Source organism: Nelusetta ayraudi, unplaced genomic scaffold (assembly GCF_046127955.1).
Source record: "Nelusetta ayraudi isolate G7.1 ecotype Tasmania unplaced genomic scaffold, CSIRO-AGI_Nayr_v1 ptg000058l, whole genome shotgun sequence".
NCBI lineage: Eukaryota > Metazoa > Chordata > Actinopteri > Tetraodontiformes > Monacanthidae > Nelusetta > Nelusetta ayraudi.
In genome coordinates this window covers 2,392,252-2,417,091 of record NW_027466108.1, presented here as the reverse complement: position 1 = coordinate 2,417,091, position 24,840 = coordinate 2,392,252, and the positions used below count along the sequence as shown (strand labels likewise).

Below are 24,840 nucleotides of genomic sequence, written 5' to 3'. Positions count from 1 at the left end.
CTGTGAACTTTGAACCATAGAAATCAGGGGTGGCCAAACTTTATTTGCAATGGGCCACATGACAGAACTGCATTGTGTCGGTGGGCCACGACAGTTTTGTGGGGCTGGTTGGAAGTAACACTAACGTCCTGCCACTTTTTTTTCGTTGACGGGTGGGGGGGGGAAGCACGCCAATTTATTCACTGAGTAGCTGTGAGAATATTTCATACAATGAATGCCACGTTATTGATTTGTAAAAACATGTTTTTTCTTTAAATAAAAAATGTTGTGTGGATGTAAATGGCCGTAGAGTAGCTATTTTATTATAAATGAAAAACAACTGTTAAAATGTTATTAAGAATTAGTACACTGCAGCAAGGCAGTGCAGAATTTTCCAAAATAAGGAAGCAAAATTAATAAGAAGCGTTCACGGCGAGGGAAAAACTCGGAGGGAGTGGCAAATTTATTAAGAAAAAGGCAACATGTCCAGAATGAGAACATTTTCTACCCCTATGAAAAACACATTAAGGTGAAAAAAAAAATGGAAATACACATGGCTCATTGATGATAATTCAGTATTAAAGCATGAATCTAAACTGACATAAAGTTTTAAAAAACAAAACAAACAAACAAAAGAACGGACATGCAATAGTTAAAGTCCAAAAAGTTACATTCACTATCTGAACTTTAAGAACACAGTATGAAAAAAAACAACCTAAAGGAGGAAGCTGTGACTCAATATCTGCGCTGCTTGTTGGGACCATAGTCACTGGGGTCAGCCAGGCCCCTGGGGAAGCCCCCCTGGCCGCCGCCGGCCATGCCGTTGCCCCCCGGCCCGGCCATCATGGCAGCGTTCTCGCCGGCCATGCCCGGGGCGCCGGCGGGGCCCGAGTTGCCCGGCAGCGAGTTCCTGCCCATGGGCATGCCGTGGCCGCCCATGTGCATCCTCATGTCTTGCTCCCTGTTCTCGTTGAAGTTGCCCCGGAAGTTGCCCTCCTGCTGCCTCTTCATCATCTCCTCGTTGCGCATCCTCATCTCCTCCTCCCGGCGCCGGCGCTCCTCCTCCTGCCGCAGCTCCGCCTGCTTCCTCTTCTGCACCTCCTGGCTGTGGAGCTCCTCCATCCGCCGCAGCTCCTCCTGCCGCCGCAGCAGGTCCTGCCTCATCAGCATCACCTGGTGCTCGCGCTGGGCCGCCTCCATCTCCACCTCCAGCTTCTCCTGCGCCTCCTTCATGTTGCGCTCCACCATATCGTACTGCTGCTTCTCCATCTCCATCAGGGCCTTCCAGCGCATGGCGTACTCGTACTCGAAGGAGCCCGGCTGGGCGAAGCGCGGCAGCTGCTCGCGCTCCTTGTGGTACTGCTGGTTCTTGTTGATGAGCTTGTCGGGCAGGCCCTCGTCCTCGTCCAGCTGCTCCATGGGCTCCACCGTGATGGGCCGGGGGAAGGCCGTGAGGAGATAGGCTCCATCGCTGCACTTGTCCAGCGCCTTCCTGGCAGCTGGCTTGGAGGTGTACTCCACAATCCCCTTCCCAGAGGGTCGCCCCCTGTCGTCCACGATGACCACTGCTCTCTCTATCTGGCCGAACACGGCGAAGGCCTCCTCCAAGAGCTCGTTGGACACAAACTCGGGCAGGTTTTTCACAATGAGAGAAGCGCCGTGCGTGGCGAACCTCACCCGGATGGGCCTGCCTCTGAACGGGGTGTCATCCAGCTCGGCTCTGGCGATCTCCGCGATTATCCGGGTCTCCAGCCGGATGAAGCCGAAGCCTCGGTCTTTGTTGATGAAGATCTCGCTGGCTTTGCCGTACTTGGCGAACAGCTTGACGAGGTCGTCCTCCGACACGCCGGTCGGCAGGTTCCCTACGAACAGCCTGCTGCGCTGGGTGAAGGTTTTCTCACCGGGCTTCCTGAAGCTCTGGAGGTCCAGAGTTAAGGCCTCGTTGGGGTTGGTGTGCTCGCTGGGCTCCGGCTGCTGGCCGTTGGTGTTGGTCCCCCCGGGTTTTTTCTGCTCGGCGGGACGGTTGGAGCCATGGTTCTGCTGGTGGCCTCTGTTTCCTTGCATTTTCGCGACGCAATTGAAAAGCCGAGTCGACGAATCGCTCGATTAGAAGCAGCGAAACGTAAGCAGGCAGTGGCGCACAAAGGGCTGCAAAAATGGCGAGTTTGCGTGCCGCGGCGACGTTACTGACGTCACTTCTGTGCGACGAGAGTTGTATACATTTAAATGGAAACGGAAACGTTGTGGTTTAGCATTAATGAGTATTTTTTTTTATTTATTTAAAAAAATAAATAAATTACACACTCGGTAACCCGCAAATGTGTGCTGATTGATTTTCACTTTGGTATATAATGGGGGACAATTTGATGCGATATGTGGGCATCAAGCTTGGGAAAATGTTCTCGCGAGAGTTCCCCTTCGTTTGGAGGAAATCGCATGTTGAGTAAAAGCTTTCGCGGGAAACGAGTGTGTTTTTCTTTCCTCCGCCAACACAGAATTGGGTCACAGAGTTACTTTACCCCTAAAACGAAATAATCGATCCAAGAAGAAAGTGATATCGCCGCACAGGTAACTGCAAGGTAGGTCTTTACGTCTGTCAAACTCAAAACAACAGGTTTTGCATTACAAGCTGGCATGTCCAGACAGCGTCTCCAGGTTAGCTTTTAAAGCCAGTGCAGGCTAAAGTCACCCTTGCTTTCAGTGTCAAACAATGTTGGTTTTATTGCGATACGAAGTGGTCTCAACATACGTTCGGTTTTCGCTTTAGCGCAGACATGTTCTCCGACTTGAGCGCCCAGAAGCAGGGCTCGTCTCTGCTCTGCCACCCCGACTCCGAGCAGCATGGGCCGGTGTTTGACAGGACGACGCTGGCCTACAGCCGCTGTTCTGACCAATACAAAGTCGGCGAGAGGAGCTTCAACCGCCAGTACGCTCACATTTACGCGGCACGACTGATGCAGATGAGGCCGTTGCTGTCAGAGAGGGCTCAGCAGAAGTGGGGTAAGCTCGGAGCAAACTGCATCTTGCGTACACAGAATCAAAGGCATTGAGCTCATGCGTTGTGTTTTAATGTACTTGACTTTCCAGGTGCAGATGTGCTCATCAGGAAGCTATGTGATCTCCAGACAGGGGAGCAATGTTGCATTGTGGGAACATTGTTTAAGCGCATGGACCTCCAACCTTCAATTCTGAGAGAGATAAGTGAAGAGGTGGGCAATCGTTGAAGTATTTACCAAGTCATTCTTTTTTATTTTATTTGAGAAGTGCTTCAGTAGGTTGTGTTGACAGTATAACGAGAATTATGTTATGTAAATAAATAAACAAATAAACAAATAAGGCTTCTATAAACAGCTCAGGCAAGTTACAAGAAACACTTGGGCACACATCCATCCATCCATCCACCCATCCACCCATCCATCCATGATCAGTGCTTGTTCTGGAACATGGATAGTGCTGCAATCTGTTATGTAGTTGACACTTTGGACAGTCAACACATCCCAGGGCCAGTACAGGAAGATGACCAACAACCATTTGCAGACACATTTACTCATTGAAATTATTTGGAATTTGCATTGTTTCAAAAGTCATCATAGCTTTTTGAACTGCACATTGCCTGTTTGGTTCTGTTAACTATCAAATGACATTTCTTCTTTTATGGTAGGCAACATACTTATATAACTTGAGGTAAAACTATTCTAAATAAACTGAATTATATCAATTCTTATAATGCTCGTTGTCATCAGAAGGGACAAAATTGAGAATGAATTTCTTTCAGTACGAATCTCTGTGTTGCTTGTTCAAAAAATGATCCACAATGCTTGTTGTGTCCTTCAGCACAACCTGCTGCCCCAGCCTGCTCGAGTCAAGTACATCAGTGAGACGGATGAACTGATCCTGGAGGATGAGCTTCAAAGAATCAAACTGGAGGGCAAAATTGACCGAGATAGGTGTGTAACAGGTGAGCAGTCCACTTGTGATACTAAGAAGAATTTCTCTGTGAAATCACAGAAGTTCTCTCAGATTGAACTTGGCTGTTGTCACAGCTGCCAAGTCATGACTTTTCTTTCTTCCAGGAAGCGTATTTGCAGTATATGGAGCTGAGAGAAATGACGGAAAGTTTACAGTGGAGGACTTTTGCACGGCTGATCTTCCTCAGCAGATGCCAAGACCAGCGCTAGATTCTGACAGGTCAGCAAAAAAAACAAAAACGGACACAAAACACTGTAAGAATGAAAGTCAGTCCCTTAGATTAATAGTTGCTTGTATCTGTCGTCAACCAGGTTTGTGCTGCTGGTGTCAGGACTTGGCCTTGGTAGCAGTCACGCAGACAGCATGCTGGGGTTACAGTTGCTGATTGACATGGTGACTGGTCAGCTTGGCGACCAGGGCGAGCAAAGCGGAGCCGCAACCATTTCCCGGGTGTTACTGGCTGGAAACCTCTTGAGCCACAACACTCAAGACAAAGAAGCTGCGACAAAGGTGGAACAGATTTAACTGTTGCGCATGTTCATTTATGCATATATATTTTTTATTATTATACGTTTAAGAACATGAAAAGTAGAAAAAAAACAAATTTAAAAACCTCTTCATTATATTTTGCTTCTCTTTTCAAAGCCAAAGTACCTGACAAAGAAGACTCAAGCAGGCAGCGTGGAGGCCATCCGCCTGTTGGATGAGCTGCTGCTTCAGCTGGTGGTGAGGCTTGCTTCACATTTGTACTTTTTTACTATTTTGTTTTCAAAATTAGAATTGAAATATCTATTACTCCCTGACAGGATGCAACAACATGGTTTATAGTGCAAATTGAAATCTAAAACAATTAGAGAGTAAAACCATAAACTGTAGTAGATGTGCAGAAATGTCTCTGGAGTGCAAAGTGACAACATTGAGGAAAGAGATTTTTTTTTTTTTTTGCAGTCTACTTTGGTTAATGCAGGTCTGGTCAGTGACCAGCACCACCAGCAGCTTCACAGACCCAACTTGAAACCGTCTGTTGTTGTCCAGTATATCATTGATGTGATAGTGATGATGGTCCATGATTGACAGATGTTTTTTCCAGCAGTCTGTCACATGCAGTTTCACAATCTTTGATTTTTTTGAGCAAGTGGTAATAACCTCAAGCAGTCGTGATGTTGGAATTACTGAGAGCTGAGCTGAAAAATACAAACCGCCTGCCATCAGCCCAGGCTGGTTCCTAATGACACACAGCAGGACAATGCTTGCTGCCGAACCCTATCAAATACTCAGGCAGAGCAGCGTGGCAAAGGCAACTGTTGCTTCCTCCAACACTGTACCTTTCTTATGAAACCACAGTTGAGCTGTTATCTCTCACTATTGCGGAACTTATCAGCCCAAAATCTATGACATTGTACCTGCATTTTTTTTTTTAAGTTCCTCGGTTAACCTATAGGATTTGTTCTACATTAAAACCTATTGAACTAAAGCACTTGCACTGGCACCATTTGCACATCTTGGTCAGTTGGTGTCACTCTTGTTTCCACATCATTCTGCACCTCTCTAAAAGTTCTTTTTGTTTTTTGGAGTGTTTAGTTTTCTTCAGATTGCGGTCACCACGGCCCCTAATTACAGATGAGCAACAAAAGACACTAATGTGTGTCACATCCTGTAGCGTGTCCTCATCAATTAGTCATCAATTTGAATAAGGGGGAAAGAGAGAAAAAAGTTAAAAATATTATTATTATTTTTTTTTTAATTTAAAACAATTCTCGATCAGTCATGGACTGGATTGGACATTGCAACTTTGTCTGGTGGGCTGAGGACCGAACCTCACACATCATGAATGTTCTTCACGTTCCTCTTCTGCTTCTGGTTTCCAGGCCTCCGTTCCAGTGGACGTCATGCCGGGCCACCATGACCCCACCAACTACACGCTCCCGCAGCAGCCTCTCCACCGTTGCATGTTCCCCCTGTCCACGGTGTACCCCACCCTCCAGCTGGCCTCCAACCCATACCAATGTGACATCGACGGAGTGAGGTGAGTGTGAGTCGTCGCACTCGCTCTGTTTTTACACGCACACATTTCTCCAATTCAATCGAAACCTCGGCTGGTCGTGAAATTCCAAATCTACTGTTTACATGGACGCTAAATGAAATGATCCGATCATGGACTCCATTCGGAATAATGATCGGCATAAACCGCCTCTCTCTTTCGGAATGAAATTTCTTTCCGATTGACGTGTTTACGTGACTGCATTTTGAATCTGATTGGGCCTTTATTCCCATTATTTGTGTCCGTGTAAACACAGCCAGTGACAAACTCGCACCGTTCCAGTCCAGAGGCGGTAATTTTCTTTTCCCAAATGCAGGTTCCTGGGAACGTCGGGGCAAAATGTCAGCGACATCCAGAAGTACAGCAGTATGGACAATCACCTGGAAATACTGGAGGAAACTCTGCGTCTCCGACACCTGGCTCCCACAGCGCCTGACACACTGGGTGAGTCCGCCAGCAGAGGCTCCAACAAAGACCTGCCGAGGCTGGTTTGGATTATTCACGCCGTTCCTTCCTCTGTCCGTATCAGGTTGTTACCCGTTTTACCAAAAAGACCCGTTCATCTTGGAGGAATGTCCCCACGTCTACTTCAGCGGCAACGCTCCCACCTTTGGATCCAAGCTCATTAAAGGTCAGTGTTTCTGACGTGCCAGCCGGCGTACGAGCTGAAAGCCGTCAGAGGGGGGCGACCTGGAGCTTCGCCTGCCCTGCGCACTCGACCGCAGAAATGCAGCAGAGCGTCTCTCTTTGAAATGTAGCGGAACAAACGAGGGAAGAGGCTGAAAGGAGGACGCACGCGGCAACTTTGCATTTGGAAAACCAGTTTCTGATGGAGCTCAAAAATATGCTGTGTAGTCGACCTTTATTTAAACTCACAAGAACAGCATTTGGACTGTTCTTAAATTTCACTGGAAGAAATTCTTTATATAACATCTTTATTACGTCAAACTTGTATGTCCACCCAAGTATTTGGGGCAAAAATGGATAATTTCCAAATGGCATCTACACACCCAACACTGGTGAGATCACCGAAAGATGCCCGAGTCAGACTGCTGCTGCTGCTCACTGATGGAATGAGTCAAATTAGGTAGTGAGGCTTTAGTTGGACTTTAACCTTTCCAGTGTGAAAACATACACTCTCTCCTTTTTATCTAAATGTAATGTATAGCACATTGAATTGGCTCAATAGATTTTTGGTGCCTCCAAAGTATTAATATTGGTTCTCTTCCTTCCTCCTTCCCAACAGGTCCTAGTGGACAGGAAGTTCTTCTGGTCACTGTTCCAGACTTCAGCAGCACACAAACCGCCTGCCTGGTCAACCTGCACACTTTTGACTGCGAGCCAGTCAAGTTCTCTGCTTTCTCTGCCGACGATGATGAGGAAAGCGAGATGAACATTAGCCACTGACCGTATCAATGTCAGGAACCAGCACAGACATTTCTTCTTTCTCAGTAAGTCCGTCTCACTTACTGGGGACCTTCACAGTATTGTAAAGGCCAAGTAAGTGATATTAGAATTTTACTGATCTGTCAAAGAAGAGCAGACAAACATTGTGTATAAACAAGCATTTATTTGTAAAATAACTCTTCTCGCTCACCCATGGCACCTCTGTCTCTCTTACAAACTGTGAGTCTTAAACCTCAGGTGAGACTTCATACTGTAAAACCTACTTAAAAAACACACACAAGCACGATGCTAAATTTCAACTCTCAAGTCAAAGAAAAGACATGATTTTTGTGCATCAACAGTTAAAAAAAAAAAATCTTTCAGCCAGAGAGAAAACTTAAGACCGACTTACAAAGTTAGATATTGCAACTGTTTAACTCAATAAAGGTCATTTGTTTTCTATGAAGAGTTGTCTTGTGACATTTCTACTGAGCTTAATAGAGTTGATACTCCATGTACATCGCCACGCCTGGCAACAAAGTGTTGTAATTTCCTCTCGCAACGCAGCATGGCAGTGGGAACGGTTACAGGAGTGCGGCTAGATGTTTACTGACGTGTGTCTGTGTGCGTGCGCGCGCGCGTGTACTCGTTTCAATAGTCATCGATCTTGTAGTCGTAGTAATCCACGGTTTCCGTGTAGCCGCTGGGCGTCGAGGGCTGCGTCTCCTCCAAGAACCACGAGTCGTACCAGGATGTGGTGGACTCTGGCAGTGTGGGGACGGTTGTGGTGGTGGTGGTGGTGGTGGTGGTCGTGGTGGTCGTGGGCGGTAACGTCGTGGTCGTTGCCTCCGTTGCCTCCGTTGCCTCCGTCGCCTCCATCGCCTCCGTCGCCGTGGTCGACCTCAACCTCTGCAGTCTCTGTTGCCGGAGGCGGCGGATGCGAGCTATCCTGAGTCGCCTCCTCCGCTCTGCCATGTTGGAATTGGTCGCGCGGCTGCCGTCCACCGCGTTCCTGCCGTTGGTCGTGACGGCGGGGTAGTGTACTCTGTTGTTGCTGTAGGTCAGTCGGATGGGTTTGTTGCCGTGGAGGGCCATGATCTGAGGAGATGTCGAGAAAAGTGCTTAATCTGATGGAAACGTTGGAGGATAGTTTTATTTTATTTATTTTGTTTTTTCAAAATGTTTAATACGTAAAGAAAAAAAATGAATAAAATACTTAAAAAATTCCCATCCTTATACCCATTTTGTGTCTCGGATCATCTTGTGTCCTGTATATATGATTTTTATATTGGTTAAGGCTACCCATAAATGCACTGATAATAGCATACTTGCAGTACAGTTAAAAGTAATTTGGTTTTCCTACCCGTAGAATGGTTCTCGTATACATATGAATATACATAGAGCAATCAGGCTCTTGTTCCTAGTTAGCTGCCTTCTTACACTGCTATTTTTTAAGGAAGCTCGCCTGACAGTGGCCTCAATACGAAACACACTGACAGGTAGGCTTTCTTAAAAATGATGCTACTGGACCTTTAACCCCTTTCACTGATTTGTTGTTTTTGTGTTTGTACGTACATGCTGTTTTTTGAACATACATATTCCCCTGACATCGTGTTTATTTTCCCTTATCTGAAACGACTTTTGGGCGCCATGTGGTAACTGATGCTGGTTTGCTTTGTGGATGATTTGAATGGTTTTGAGGTCGACCAAATCGTTGAATTTTAGTACATTCAGTTTGATGCACTAAAATTAAATGATTTGGTCGACTGGCATGACGGTGCCTCACCTGTTTGATGCGGTCCCAGTTGGACTGGGCCAGGTTGAAGCTGCAGGCGGTCGCTCCTGACTGGTAACCCACCACACACAGTTTGGTGACCGATGAGAAGCCCTCAGCTCGGGCTGTCACACGGTACTCCCCAGGGTTCAAGAGCCGCCAGTAGTCCCCTGATGATGCTGCGACAGAAGAGGAGACATTTTAATTTTTGCGGTTGTTGTCTTCAAGATCAATCATAAAGGGACTGGAGGCGAGAGAGAGAGAGCGAGTGTTTGCAGACCTGTAGTGACGTCGTGGTTTATCCCCTCGACAGACACTGTGGCGTTTGCGATGGGATTCCCCTGCTGGTCTTTCACAATACCCCTGATGCCACGATGCACCTAGGCGGAGGAAATGATGCTGTGTTTAGGGGCAAGGGATAAAAGTGCAGGTTCTCAGATGACAAAGACTGGATGCCACTATAATCTTCCTGCTGTTGTGTTTGTTCTCTGGCAGTTTTGCAGCTTTGGGAGACACAGCAGTACTTTGAGCTTCATGCACACACGCTAACTGTGACTAATTATTGTCTCCCTTGATTATATTTACAACTGGAACGTCCCGTTGGAAAGCATCCCAATAAAAAGCCAAAACAGTTGCAAAAAGATGGTCACAGTTTAGTTAACCAATAATATTAATTCACTCCCTTTCAGTCAAATGGTGGTTGAATTGGAATGCATGATCATATGGTGAAGCATAAGGGTCCTCAGGCCTTAAAATTAAACATGGGCCTTTGACTGAAAAGAAATATTTCCACACTAGATACTTCTGCACCCAGACATTATTTTAATAGCCAGTCGTTCCTGGAGAAGGTGGTCCTCTACCACTGGAAGAGGTTTTAAGCCTAATTCAATATTTTTGTGCAGCTCCTTGCATGCAGTGATCATATTTACTGCTTTCTGTTGTTCATAACAGACACAGTAAATCAGGCTTGGCAAAAAGTTAATTCCAGTGGTGAATTGATCTCCTATCAGCATTGCCAATGAGTTGAAGGTTCCTGAATATGGCAGACGACTTACCTGCTCCATGAAGATGAGCATTGCTTCTCTGTTCTTCTCCCACTCGGAAGCCAAATCGCTCTGATGAGGGAACTTATCACACCCAAGCAATATGGACAACTCAAAACAGTTGGTCTGTAAGTAGCTGAAATCATTCATGCCTAAAGAGAGAGGGGTGGGGGATAGGTAGGGGGAAGGGTTTGGAGTAGACAAGTGCAGAAAGTCAAATTTTCCAGTGCACGCCATCTCCACCAGGGCGCCCGCACAATCTCAAAGGGAACCTCTGGAATTGGTGACCCAATCAGTCAATCAGCAACTCACTTCCTGTGACTGGCTTCCATTTGGCCCTGTTGACCATCCCTTGTCCCCCTGATGGCAGCCCTCCCTGGCAGGAACCGTGGTAGTTGTGCGTCATAGTCAGGTGGGTCGAGGCATAGGAGACTGCCAGCCACCTGAAGAGGGAGTCGTCCGCGATCACGCGAGGCTCGTCCTCCGGTTCGCCGTACTGGTACCCTGCACTCCTCCCTTGGTCGTCCTCTTCCTCCTCTCTGCCACGGCCGTAGCCCTGCTCGTAGCCGTGGTACTGACCGTGGTCGTAGCCATGGTCGTAGCCGCGTTCGTGGGCGTAGCCGTGGTCGTAGCCACGGTTCTGGTCGTAGCCACGGTTCTGGTCGTAGCCACGGTCTTGGTCGTAGCCACGGTTTTGGTCGTAGCCACGGTTTTGGTCGTAGCCGTGGTCGTATCCACGGTTGTAGCCCTGGTCGTAGCCTTGACCCCTCCACTGCTCCTCAGGGTCCGAGTACCCCCTCCCTCTCCAGTCCTCCTCGGGCTCCTCTTGGTGGCCCCTTCCCCACTCTGCTTCATCATAACGTTCGTCCTCGTACCTGTGGGCAAATATTTTATTTCAAAAATCTATCGCTGGCTGGTTCAGGGACAATTTGATCGGATCGATTAGATCATTCAGCAGGGGAACGTGACACATCAGAGACCGAACGAGAGGAAATGGTCATACTGTCTCTTCTTTCGGCTGTGGCGTTTCTGGCTTTCGGCAGGTTTGTTCAGAGGCAAGCTGTCATATGGATAGGCCACAACCGCCTCTCCGCCCTGGAAGTTTGCACCCAGCACAAATGGATGACTGTGCATCCAGGAGATTATGGCCCTGGTTTCCACAGCATACTGGAAGCCAAACAGGAAGATAAGCATCAGAGGAACACCGAGGTGAAAATTAATGCGAGTACTGTTTTGCTTTGCAATTTTGCTTTGTATTGCATGTCCTGGGTGTATATGTGGCTTCTATGATATGATGAAACCAGATCTTCTGCGTTTCTATCTCTTCTCTCTGTACTACAACAAATACTAGCATAAACAACAGTGTGTAACTAGTGCGTTTTGTCAGACACCGTCTCTTTTGTGCAATTAAATGAGCGGGAAGTATTTATTTCCTTACCGAGCTGTTTGTTTCAAAGTCGTCTGGTATTGGAACGTGATGATTCGCGGTGAGTTTGGGCACCATGCCCTTATCCTCAGCGTCCCACAGGATACTATTTAGATCTGGAAAATTCTCAAAGATATCAAAGCCGTCTGCGGTGTAATGTCCAGTTGTCCATCCACTCAGCTCGGACCCCTGTGGAGGGAAAGAGGGGTTAGTCCACCCTGGGCAACCTACACAGCACGATCCAGCAACATTTTCCAATGTTTCCCTCACATCTCAGAGCTTTATTGGTATGTTTTTTATTTGAATCTCTACCAGTGCCGGGCTTCATCGCTCACCGCCTCAAAGGCCTCCTGGTGTCCATCAGGGTTCAACGAGGGTACGAGGTGGATGCGTATTCCCTCCACTAGCCGCTGGGCTCTGGGGTTCCTGTCTTTGTACTCTTTGCACAGGTATTGCATTAGAAGCAGGATCATCTCCCGACCTACCGCCTCGTTTCCATGGAGGCCAGCTGTGAAGCGGAACTCCGGCTCGCCTGTGGGGAGACAAGACAACGAGTCTGTCGTTAGGTATCTGTGCCTCCACCGTAACGTGATGACTTCCACCTGGAACCACCAAAGAGGCTTCCAAACATGAACAGACTACAGCTTTTAAATAATAGCCAAGAAACTTGTCAGGCTGCCAGAGGGTGTGAAGGAAGTTGTAGTAGGTTTGTATTGTTGATAGTACATTTCCTCACCTAATAAAAAGTTTCCTCAGTCAACTTCTAAGTCGTATAAAAGATACCCGTACCTATTTCATGCTCTGTAGGGTTACCAGAGATGACCATGGCCATGATGTCCAGTCCTTTAGAGCTGCGACCAAGGCTGTAGATGTTGGTGATGTTTGGACACTCATCATTCACCGACTTCATTAGCTGTGAGAGGAAGGAAATAGTACCAAGCTTGAGATGCCACTCCTTCTCATGCAATTACCGAGTGATTGATGCCAAGTGGGGAAAATTCACTTGGAGTACCCAGACAGTGAGCAGAAAAGCCCCAGGTCCTGGGATCGAACCTGTGACCAATAGTGCTGCAGACAGCAGCCAAGACCAACCATTACATTTGAAGTCAGGTACTCACGGAAACCATCTCTGAGTAGCTGTGATGTTTGAACTTCAAGTAGTCTACGGGCGTCACCTCGTTTTGAGTGTACCGAGTGTCGACTGGATCTGAGAAATGCAGGTGAACTGTCAGCCTTCACTGTTTTTGTTTTGTTGTATTCTGGAACTTGCCTGTCTGCGACTTACCTGGCACAGGGCAGCCAAGGACCTCCAGCCTCATGCACAGAGAGCTGTTCCAGCTCTGGGGGATGATTCGAATGTAACGAGCCAGCACTGGCTCGGCCAGCTGGTTCATCACTGGAGTGTCCTTATCGTTGTTCGCAAAGAACAGCTGGACAAGACAGAGAAGAGAGACTTAGGAAGACTCCAGAGACGGCACACACACATATCGCCCGTGAGAAGGCGAGTAATTTATTACTAAGTAATCCACTACTGTAATTAAACTACTTTTTTAGTAACGGAGTAATGTAATGGGATTACCGTGGCAAAACTGGTCATTATATCATAACTGCTTTATCAAGTAACAATTCCATTACTATTCCAAAATATTTTGCAAGCTAAAAATTTCAACATTTTTTTTTAGAAAAACAACCAAAAACAATGATGTCACAGATTACTTTTTAAAGAAGTAATCAGTAATCAGTAGTTTGATTACTTTTATGGAGTAATCCCAACAACACCGCTGAGAAGCGGTCTTCACTTCGAGCCCACTTACCCAGTCGGCGTATCCATCATGGATGGTGGTCCACTCCCTGCTGTCATTGCTGAACGCCAGGTAGTAGGACGTCACAAAGTCGCTCCTGAAACACAGCACAGAGGATCCGTGTCAGTGCCGGTATTTGATTGATATTCTATATATTTTTTTAATCCTCAAATTCCATCTTATTTATGTGTTTTTGTTTTGACTCACTCATTGCGTGAGTCTCGTCCCTGTGTTATGACTCCCGTGAACTCTGTGTCCCTGCGAGCGTCCAGCTCAATCCAGTGGATCCTGTCTTCTGTGTTTGCACACCACGCTCCTCCCCTCATGTCGTCTTCATCATCCGACCCCTGGGAAGCACACAGGCAGCTGTGAGCAGTTTCTGAAACAAAGGACCTCTCAAAAAATGTTGAATCACGGGTGTCATCCGGTTTGTTAAACAACAATTATTGCTGGGGAACGTGTGAGACTTGTCTAAGAGACCAGTGTTCATAGATGAGGTCATGTATTGAACTAAAGACAGTTTTTTGTCATCATGCTACAGTCTATGCAGCGTAATTGGAATTTGAATGAGGTTTTCTCTTAACATTTTGGCAAATATTTATTGTAATGCAGGTGCATGAATACATAGACTTATTTACACAGAGATTTAATATTTAATAATATTAATAAAGATAAGATTATAAAGATTAATGAATATTTTCTTCATACCAATACTGTTAATGGGGTGGCTGTGACATGAGTCTTACACTGTTTGGTGGCCTAATAAATGTAGTAAGCACTGCTTATGGATAGAAGTGGCTGTTGAAATACATTTTGCTATAATGCACTCATCATATTAACAAGGATGTAAAATAACAACAAAATAACAATAAGTTAATGCTTTTGAAAAATGTTTCATTTGATTTAACGCTGTAATTATTGAAAAAATAAGAAAAAGGAAAAAAAAACAAAAAACTTTTGCACAAAAAAATCTTCAGGCAAATATTTAATGACAATAACTGGAATTGTGTAAAACTTTAATGATGACCGAAAACCTTTTTCCACAACTGTAAGTGTTGCCCACAGATGTGTGCTGGTGTGTACCTGCATGTTGAGGCGCGCCCTCTGAGGGGCAAAGTTGTACTGAGACATTGAAGAGGCTGAGAGCTGGTCTGACTCCACCTTATGGGACTCCATCCCCAGAGGAGGACATTCTATGCATGCACACGCACGCACGCACGCACGCACACACACACACACACGCGCACACACAGGGCAACATAGAACGTACAAAAAACCCTCAATAATTGCAGCAGCAAATATTAAGCAGTATTTTCCAGTTGTGGCCAGACTTACTCTTGGGTTCTTTGAAGACACGTGGTCTGGTCCTGGCCCGCTCCTCGGCCTCCTTCAGCTTCCTCGCTCTCTCTAGCAGAGGTCAGAAAAACATTCCAAGTTGCCAAAAACTTGTTCTTGGCTGATAATGTTCTCTCCTTCTCTCTCTCTCCCTCTGCCCAGAAATGATCTAGGAACTCATTATTTTTGTGAAGTATTTTTCATGCCAAAAGTCTCTTTCTCATTCCTCCAGCGAATCCAAGGGGTTGTAACGTTAATAAAAAACAATCCAGATGTTGTGATTCTTCAACACAGTTTAGTAATGCTCTGACTTTAAATCATGTCTACTCTCGTGCTAACTCCAGTCACCGCTATCATCATTCATAATCTACACCTAACACCCTGAACATTTTTTTTTTCACTTGACTGACGGTGGCATGACTGCCATACATCATCTAACGGACACTGGGAATGTGAAACACGTATGCTTAGTCACCAAATATGCACACTTGCCCTCACTGACCCTCTTTGGACCATATGTGTTTCATAGAAGGGCTGCAGAAAATTAGGGTGGTTAAAGATTTTTGGAAATGGGAAAGTAACACGAACAGGTCAAAATGTATTGATCAAGCATATAAAATATAAATACAACTATGGATCAAAATAACAGATTTATTCATTTTTTCAGTCATTCAGTTTATTCCTGTTCCTCCTATCAAAAAATTGCCTGAAAATTGCATTAAAAAAAAAAAATGCTGTGTTTAAAACAATTTTGATAAACCCCACATATTTTTAATTTACATTCATTTGATACATTTGGTGTTTTTTGGTAAGTTTTTGCTCATTTTAATGATTTCGATATTAGGCAAAAAACTAGTTGTAACATCGAATTAATGGCATTTCAGTCGTTAGACTGAATTAAAGCATCAAAAAGTGAGCTTTAGTATTGTTGTAGATCACATCACAAAGTGTGACATGACCATTCAGGTGAAATGCCAGCAGTATCAAATTTGAAACAATCGATGATATGTAGATATGGATATATAGAATAAACAATTTATGACTGCTTAAATATGCACTCTCTCAATGTAGACAATGCATATTTAAAAAAATGAAAAGTCCCAACTCTATAATCCTCTGCGCTCATGTTGATGAGATGGAGATTTCAGAAACCCCCTCAGAAATAGCAAAGATGATACAAACACTGTTATAAGGTTAGAAATGCGAAAAATGCATTCAGTTGCCCAGCAATAGAGACTCCTAAAAAAGAATTTGAATTGCACAAGCTGTCCACACAGGAAGTGCCCTTTTGACACCAGTCCTTGACAGAGTCGTATATTGCTGTTCAGAGGCGTGCGTCGACCCACAGGATGACCTCAAGAGCTCGAAGTGAGAAGTTAAGGCCTCCGATTTACAATAGCACTGCAATTCAGTTCAATCTCTGCAGCTCCTCGCACCCATCCACATGTGGATCATTTCCTGTTGAGCCGCCCTCGCCCTGGTCCCCCGGTTCGGTGTTGCTCGGGCCCAGCACAACAGACCATTACTTGGATAACCTCCATTATGTTTTGAAAGGGCTGAACTCTTGTCCCCGCAATTTGAAGCGGCGGTTATTGCTGGCACTGGCACCGGTGTGAATACACATCTGCATTCTGTTATGGCAGACATGTGATCGGAACGCGGGAGGGAGAACCTGCCAACTGTTATCTGTTAGTACTTTTGAACTCGGGTCGCCAGCCATGTTCTTTGCGTGTGCAGTCTGACATGATTGAGCTGGGCGGCGTTATGCAAGGGCAAAAAAAATAAAATAACAGATCAACATCTGGGTTTCCTTACCCCTCTCCTCTCTCTCTCTTTCCTGCTTTGCTCGCTCCCTCTCCTTCTCGATCCATTTCTCATCTGTCTCGTCTTCTTTTCTCCCTGTGAGATAGATAGATGATAGATGATAGATAGATAGATAGATAGATAGATAGATAGATAGATAGATAGATAGATAGATACTGTAGATTGCCATCAAACCATTTTGCTTTGTATATGTGATAATTATCATTCAGAAAGAAACCTTTGAAATTGAATTTAAAAAACAAGACACGTGAAAAAGAAAATCAGGCGCTTTGAGTTGCTTGCAAGCTACTGACAGCAATAAACAGTCGTAAATGTGGAAAGTTATAGACCTGTGAATATTTTTTGTTGTTTGTTGGTCCTGTGTGTGTGTGTGTGTGTGAGTGTGTGTGCGTGCGTGTGCGCATACTCATTCCATATTCATCGTAGTCATCATACCACGTCCTCCCGTAGGGAGGAGAGCTCGTGGGCTCCTCTGTATAACAAAAACAACAATAAAGCAAACAAGCAAGTGAACTCAGACAGGAGGAGACAGATTTATGAGGTGCCATAGTTTACACTACAGACTTTTACAGGTTAGCGCAGCCCTGGTTTATTCGGCCACATCAACTGTAAGCCTGTTTGGACGCCACTGTGACGCCAGCCGTGCAATTAAGCTGCTAAATCTTTACTTTGAATTTACAAGAATCATAACAGATGTGGTCTAAGTCTAGGGCCTTTTTTTTTATATATATATAATCCCAAACAAAACTAAGGAGACCTTTGTTGATTCCTACACCAAGCCTCTGAGGAGCCGCCCACTCCAGGTTAGCTCACAGCCTCACATTTTTTAATGTTATTCCCATGTGCTGTATTGCTTGTGACTGCTCCTTGTCTTAAAGGCACAGATGGAATGGACATTTCCGCCGTCACAGGTTCGATGAAAACTCTTATGTGTTAAGCACCTTAAATAAATATTTGACCTATTTTGATGAATTCTCGCTGGTGGAGCACCTAGTGTTTTCCGCAATTACCTGTCAGAGTCTCCACTTTAATTTCCGGGCTGACCTCTTTTCCATCAGGAAATGGAAGCTTATCTGGCAAATAAAACATTATGAAGGTCAAACCGCAGAATTCAGAGTGTCAGACAGAGAATGAGACACAGGAGTAAGCAAGAAAGGACCGTGACTGTATCAGTGGAAATGTTGTAAATTACAGGTTCTGTACAGTACTGTGGAAACGCAGGGTAATGAAAATGTCAGAATGTCCAGTCCAGACTGTCGTGAAGCCAAAGACATGCTATTTCCAACATCTGATTCTGTGGAAAAATTTGCACTGCATCGACTGTGGACTTCAGGTGGATGGAGAACAGACTTGGTTGCAAGGTTGATCTAGAAGTCTAGAAACCAGATACCAAAGAATTGTGCAATAAAGTTTTTGTTGTTGCTAAATTTGTGTTATGTAGCAGAGAAGATAAACATCCCATGCTAATCACTTGGTTGAATCGGAAACTGTTCTAATTATAATTGCCATCCATCTGATAAATATTTATTTTTCAGCATTAAACATTTGCATCAAGATAACTTGAGCTTGGTCAGATATGTAAGTGCCATTCATCTGGATTCTTTTAGTACTAAATGTCAGTGAAGTCATGTTTGGTAACCCAGGCAGGAAACTCCACTAACTTGTTGCTTACTATGCAACTATCCAGATGTAATTAATTCGTTTTGGTGGTCTGCTCCCAACAATAAACAAGGCTATTTTGGTTTTCAAAAAACTCTCAGTCTGCGCTGTGCAGGCCTTACGAAACAAAGTGAAAAGCGTTTCTCTCATTCAGCCTGAAGAAGTTAAGTTAGAAAGTGTTAAGTGCCAAAGTAACAGCCTTGTTGGCGTGCTTGATGCAACTGAAAACTACATCAGAGTGACAGTTGAGAGCTGACGAATCCTTTAACCTACAGCAGCCTATGGACAACCGGCAGCAAAACTGGAATGTGATTGGACAAACCCGCTGTTCGGAAGCATATTCAGCATATTCAATCACGGAATCTGTACTATTTAGCTGCATTGCAAGGTTCAATAATGGCAAAAGTGAGGTTTCATTAGCTAGCCAGTATATCTGACACACAAAAGATGCTAGATGTAACAGTAAGGGCTACTTCACATAAATCTGGTCATTATCAAGAGTACAAAGCGCCTCTTTTTGGTTCTAGAGCATAGTTATTAAGGGGTCACGTCCTTCTCACATCATACTTAGAAAATTCCCCCAGTTAGATGATTAATACATACAATTGGCATCCCAGTAATCACTGTCATCCGTCCTAGTCTTCTCATCAACCCGAGGAGCAGTAGGGGTGGTTTCCAACTCTTTCCAGTAGCTGTCATAGTTATCAGTGACTGGATTGTATGGTTCTTTCTCCTCTGGTGTCCAGTAGTCGTCATAGTTGTCCGGTGGTGGTGTGGACACGTCTTTCTCCTGTGGTTTCCAGTAGTCATCATAGATGTCCGGTGGTGATGTCGACACATCTTTCTCCTCTGGTTTCCAGTAGTCATCATAGATGTCCGGCGATGGCGTGGACACGTCTTTCTCCTCTGGTTTCCAGTAGTCATCATAGATGTCCGGTGATGGTGTGGACACGTCTTCCTCTTTTGGTTTCAAGTAGTCATCATAGTGGTCAGACGATGGTGTGGAGACCACTTTCTCCCCTGGTTCCCAATAGTCGTCATAGAGGTCAGGTGATAGTGTGGACACCTCTGGTTCCCAATAAGCATATGGACTATCCGTGGTAGCCTTGGGTTCATCCCAGTAGTCATCTTCTGGTTTCCAAAAAAGATAAAAAGATAAATCAGAAAGGTCACCAATTAGTCTGGAATTAAAAGCCAGGAATTGAAAGTAATATCTCAATCATTCTACAGTATGATATTGATTTTGTTTTTAAAAGGGCAGGGAGAAAACAGAAAAGGCAAATGAACAACATGTATTTAGAAACTTGATACAGCAGTGGTTTATGTCAGATAAACAGTGGGGGTGGGGAGGACCTTGTATTTGTTGAGGGAAATCTGCTTTATGTGGAAACAAGGAAGGATGAGCCAAATCTGCTAGTAGGGAGCAGAGATGAGAGATGGATATGTCAGGTCAATATGTAAACTCAGATTTTATTCTTTGTTCAAACGGGTCGCTCTGTTCTGTTTGGGCCCCAAAGCAACTGTGGAACCGGCACTTATGAGCAGACCCAATACCCGCGTTCAGACTGCCAGACAAAATCAGATTTTTAGCCCATCCAGATTGAAACCGGATGGCTCTTTAGTAGTCTGAACAGTCACGGATCACATGAAATCCGATTTTTGCAAGACGGATTTAAACCACCATCGGGAGGTAGTTTCAAATCACATTTGGACAGACGCGTCTCAGTCTGAACAGCTCCAAACACACCCATCGGTTTTGACTGTCTGTGACGTCACTCTACGCGACGCCAGACCCAATGCACCAGACCAGAGAGTGCCAATGGAGGTGTGGAGTTGTAACGTAATGGAGCGGAGAGAAGAAGTAGAAAACAGCAGTCCCTGGACAGAGGAGGAAACTCATTGCCTCATCAGTCTGTGGGGAGATACTGTAGCTCCATTCAAGCCAAGCTCCAGGGCTTGTATCGCAACAAGTCGATTTGGTTTTTGCAGCTTTCGCAATTATCTGACGTCACACACTACACGCGCTGGACGACGCCTCCGCTCCAACGTCGTTGCTACAGCAACCTCTCAGATGGGTCAATAATACGGCCCAGTCTGAACAGAGCCAGGTTTACTTACTTAAAACAGTGTGGACAGTCAGTCGGATTTGAGAAGGAATCAGATTGGCCTGCAGTCTGAACGCAGGCCAATCGTTAAACTAAGGTAATGGGATGTTCACTGACATGTTAAGGGAATGTTTCCTGAATGTGTTCGAATTAATTTAGTTAGGAAAGGGGAGCTCTTCTGCAAAAAAAAACAACAACTTCACTGTCACATTGACGGCAGACTCACTTGGATCTTATTGATTTTTTTCTACCAGTGAAAGTTGTAGCCGACATTGTAAGGATTCTTATTGATAAGAAGGTCTACACTTTTTCTTGGAAGGATGCTGATTGGTCTGGTCTTGCTGTGACCGACTGAAAGCAATATGAACCTTTTGAGAGTGATCTATGAAAATCCCGATTTTAAATCTCAGTGATCCAGGAGTCTTATGTAAGCTAAGTGAAATGGACTGCACTTGTATAACCAATTTAGGGTTCAACGTCTTGCCCAGTGACGCTTTGACATCTGAACAGTTGGAGCCGGGATTCAATACACTGACCCAGTGAGTTGCTTTACCAACCAAGCTAAAGCTACACCTTGGTTATAGATGTGGGAATACGAATAAAATATCATAACTTCTGCGAGGGCCTGGTGTGTGTCACTCACCAACGTCAATATAGGGATAGTCTGTGTAAGGTTCAGTGGGAGGCTCAGTCGGGATGGCTGGAGGCAACAGACAGACACAAGGTCAACAACACTCATGAGTCAAAGCTGTTCAAGTAGATATGCAGGCAAGTTCTCAGCTGCTCTCACGTGTCGTGGTCGGCGGTAGGGTCGTGGTGGTAGTGGTTGGGGGGAGAGTTGTGGTCGTCTGCTTGTCCTTCTTTTTGCCCTTCTTGTCACTCTTGGGCTTCTTGGTGGCGCTGGGGTCCTTTGGCTCTTTGTTCTTCTTCTTGTCCTTCTTTTTCTTTTTTTCCTCATTGGGCGCTCTCCTCACCCTGCCCAGCAGCCCTGATCACAGGAGGCAAACGAGTGGTAAAAAGTTTTCCAAAATACGCCGGTTGTGATCAATCAACCCGAAAACACTTGCTGATGCATAAACTGTTTTCATTTTACTGAATGTGCTCCAAAACCTCATCTTCTAAGCAACATTTCCAGTGAAGGATAATCCAGCGTTAGCCCCTTCCCCTATAAAAATCCTAATAAAAGGTCCAAATCTGCCAATATATAAAAAAAAAGCAAATATGTTTCACATAATAGCACTTTTCTTACTTTTGAAATTTGGAATCTTTCTTTGTTTATAACATACTGAAGCAGAACTACACGTAAATTACACAATGTTTGCCTTAGTGCGCACACTAAATCACTTGTAAGGAAAATCCTAACAGCCAGATGCATCCCAGTGGCGGCCTGAGGTCCATCACTATTTCCTTCTAAGGTTGTCTGAGTTTCGGAGGCTCTTTCGATGGAAAACAGTGATCTGTCTTTCCATTAGTTGTGCTCAGTTTACTAGCATCCAGGACGTGGAATCTACTAAAATGCTCAACAAACATATCAGTCTCACATGCTCAAAATGTAAAAGCTTGAGCATAAACCAATCAGAGAGAGCCATTAATGAGCTCAGTTTGGAATTCATTACAACTCAAGCTCGGTTGGAAAGGTTCAGGCCTTCTGGTTCTTCACATTTATCAGTCGTGCCCGTGTGACTGTGCACCACAGTCAACATTAATCATCGGCAGACCAGAGTCGGTGGGAAAAAAGGTCAGTCTGCTTGCAAGATGCTTGACTCGTCTTTGTCTCCACTTTGGTGTGAGCCAAACATTTGTGTCTTTCCTGTTTATTCCCTTCCCTGCAGCCAACAGGTGAGGACATAGACACAGTCCCACAAGCCCAGAGCTGTCAGACTAAATGGCTGTGGGTTTATTTCAAATGTTGCCCTGACGTCTTTAATGGAGCTCAGACTTAACAAGCCTTGGCGGCCTGTCTGGATATTTAACAGTTGAAACACAAATTTCCACTGCTTACCTTCCTGCACGGCCTCTTCTGTGCTCCTCCTGTGCTTAGTGCTTCGCCCTACGAGGTCCACAGCAAGTCCCAAGCTCTCAGTCTCAGGCTCATCCGGAGATTGATCTTGCAGCGTATTCCCTGAAAGAGAAATTATCCCTCCAGCGCTCTCCCCTCCTCTGGGGATGAGCAGGCAGCACAGTCCCAGCAGCGCCACAGACACGGTCACAGCCTGGCTCCTCATGCCTGCTGCTTCTGCTACAACTGAAGATTCCTTTGGCTTTTCGGCTGTCCAGCGGTCAGTCCGACCTCGCCTATCCTCTGCGAGAATGGGAGCTCCTCAACCTCTCTTCCCCTTAGCTGCGCGATCTGCTCTCAGTCCAGCTGCAAAGCTTCTGCTCCACACGTAGCCACAGCCACGGTGTCGGCCGCCCCAGACTGGGCTAGACAGGGATGGAGTGGGAGGGGGGTAGGGATAGGCAGGGAGGTGGGTTGTAGACAGAGAGACAGGGAGATTGAGAGCAAAGCAGCAATCCAGCCCAATGAACAGACTGGCCTTGTAATTGCCCCGAGGGCGGCAGTCAGCTGAAAAAACAGCGTAAGGCCGGAGGATCCCCCCCGCCTCACCTGGCTGACGAGTCAGAACAGGTGCAGGGCTCAGACCGGATGGCAGGTGAGGCCTCTGACGAGGGGTTGAATGTCCGGGCCGGGGGGACAGAAAGCAGCCTCTCCCTTTGAATTCCTCCTGGAGCACTGACTCACCGCAGAGCAGGACAGCAGGAGACAATGAATACCACAACAAGCGTGAGGACGGCCAGGAGGGGGGTGGAGGAGGAGGAGGTAAAACGGGGGAGGACAGGGATTTTGGCTAAACAGCACTAATCATGAGGGGGAGGAATAGAAAGGAAATGAAAACAGGCAGGAGTTGAACGTACAGAGGTTCTTTTTGGGTTTGAGGCTTGTTTTGATTGGGATTGAATATTCGCTTTTCCACCTCGTCTCGTGGTGCTCTGCCGCCCTTTCCCTAAGTTGCACAGCCAGCATTCTGCTGCTAGAGGAGCTGTTCTGGTAGGAACGTTGGGGGAGCTTGCCTGTGTGCGCGCGCGCGCACGCACAAAGTTTGTGTGCGACATGACAGGAAAATTGTTTTAGCAGATGAGAGACAGAATTATGACCTTTTAAGATTGAGTGTTTTCTTTGCCCCTCCCCCGCGTGCCCCCACTAGTACTTCTTCTACCCCCTCACGCTTTGCAAACTTCCAGATACTATGTCATGGTAGCCATAACACACTTGTGTACACATTCCAATCAAAGTGACTCGAGTTCTAGCACAGTCACTAAAACTTCACTGCCACCCTTTATTGTCACCAGCCCTGCCTCATGAAATGGCCTCCTGGTCCCTAAACACCCCATGGCGGAATAAAGCGCTGCAATCGAAAGACCGGACAACACACACACACACACACACACACACACACACGCATACACAAAAACTGTTCACACACTTAATAACAGAGTATTATCCCTGACAGAGTATCCAACAGAATGGTTTCAAAGATGTGGTCACAATTTGCCATATCCTCAAGGACACTCTGTGCAGTTTGGCATAGTCCTCATTCCAATCTATTACTTATTCGATGTGGGGGCAAAGAAGAAAAAAGAAAATCAGCTGAATAAACAGAGCTCCGATGTACATTAGACTCTCGACAATAAAGAACGCCATCAAAAGGACATTTTGCTTTTGGACGTGAATTGCAAAATACGAAGGCTATGAGCAAGGCTGCAAAGAATGCAGCAGATAGCGCCGCAGTCTAATGTCAAGCACAGCCCTCGACAACTGGCAAGGATACAGAAACACGCAGAGGCAAAGCTCGCTGAGAAAAAAACAACTTTTTCCTCCTTTTTTTTCTCCACCCATGCTTTTTAACAAGACTGACAAAATCCCTGAGGGTCTGACTTTAGCAATGAAAGCAAACATAAAGTATAAATAGAAAACGTGAATCATTTGGGTGACTTACTTATAGGGCAGACAAGCGACTCAGATGTCATCAACAGACACATCTGCGCAAAACAAAGTTTGGGGTTCATTGTGGGTGGAAAATAATCAAAGCCAAAGCATTTTACTGTAAAATTATCATTAAAAATGTAATGATAAGAAGCCCAGCAAGCAGGGATGGGTGGGACCATATGGCATCTATTGGAAGTTAATATTACCCATGTAATAAAAAAAAAATCATGGCTGTCCATTTGTGTCTTGTTCTGTCTTTAATACTGTTTATAAATGTGCTACATGAAGTCCCAAGATTCTGCAAAACATTATGTTTTGTTTCAGTCTTTCAACGTGACATAGATTTCGGTCACCAAAAAAACAAGAAAAATAATAAATTAATCAGTGATGGAGCATCTGACATCATTCAAGTCTTGAGTCACACAGATGCACGGCGTGGGCGATGGGTTTTCATACAGAAGCAGTGTTTCTGCTGTGCCCCCATTAGAGCTTGAGATCTTTTTAGAGTA

General features: G+C 45.4%; 2 protein-coding genes and 1 pseudogene across 5 annotated transcripts; 1 reads left to right on the top strand and 2 right to left on the bottom strand.

Annotated features, from left to right (window-relative positions):
* Positions 1-424: 424 nt before the first annotated feature.
* LOC142897063 (paraspeckle component 1 pseudogene) lies at positions 425-2,176 on the bottom strand (annotated as a pseudogene).
* Positions 2,177-2,322: 146 nt separating this feature from the next.
* On the top strand, positions 2,323-7,841 carry pold2 (polymerase (DNA directed), delta 2, regulatory subunit). Of its 2 annotated transcripts, none has more exons than XM_076039098.1 (11): positions 2,323-2,547; positions 2,747-2,979; positions 3,067-3,188; positions 3,814-3,937; positions 4,053-4,167; positions 4,260-4,458; positions 4,594-4,674; positions 5,817-5,974; positions 6,306-6,433; positions 6,519-6,620; positions 7,236-7,841. In XM_076039098.1, the coding sequence occupies exons 2-11, from the start codon at positions 2,754-2,756 to the stop codon at positions 7,394-7,396; spliced, it is 1,416 nt and encodes a 471-aa protein (XP_075895213.1). In that variant the 5' UTR covers positions 2,323-2,547; positions 2,747-2,753; the 3' UTR covers positions 7,397-7,841. The 2 variants fall into 2 exon arrangements, with proteins under 2 accessions (XP_075895213.1, XP_075895212.1); XM_076039097.1 differs by having other exon boundaries at positions 2,323-2,558.
* aebp1b (AE binding protein 1b) lies at positions 7,540-23,124 on the bottom strand. Of its 3 annotated transcripts, none has more exons than XM_076039096.1 (23): positions 22,952-23,124; positions 22,346-22,767; positions 21,134-21,331; positions 20,987-21,043; positions 18,842-19,366; positions 17,590-17,652; positions 16,986-17,051; positions 16,571-16,654; positions 14,756-14,827; positions 14,504-14,613; positions 13,628-13,767; positions 13,433-13,517; positions 12,904-13,048; positions 12,737-12,825; positions 12,408-12,531; positions 11,954-12,150; positions 11,631-11,807; positions 11,196-11,359; positions 10,505-11,067; positions 10,205-10,344; positions 9,430-9,529; positions 9,162-9,328; positions 7,540-8,473 (listed from the first exon to the last, which is right to left on the bottom strand). In XM_076039096.1, exons 2-23 carry the CDS (start codon positions 22,566-22,568, stop codon positions 8,027-8,029), a joined length of 3,936 nt encoding a protein of 1,311 aa, XP_075895211.1. In that variant the 5' UTR covers positions 22,569-22,767; positions 22,952-23,124; the 3' UTR covers positions 7,540-8,026. The 3 variants fall into 3 exon arrangements, with proteins under 3 accessions (XP_075895211.1, XP_075895209.1, XP_075895210.1); XM_076039094.1 differs by having other exon boundaries at positions 18,842-19,369; positions 22,952-23,123; XM_076039095.1 differs by having other exon boundaries at positions 18,842-19,369; positions 22,346-22,762; positions 22,952-23,123.
* Positions 23,125-24,840: the final 1,716 nt, after the last annotated feature.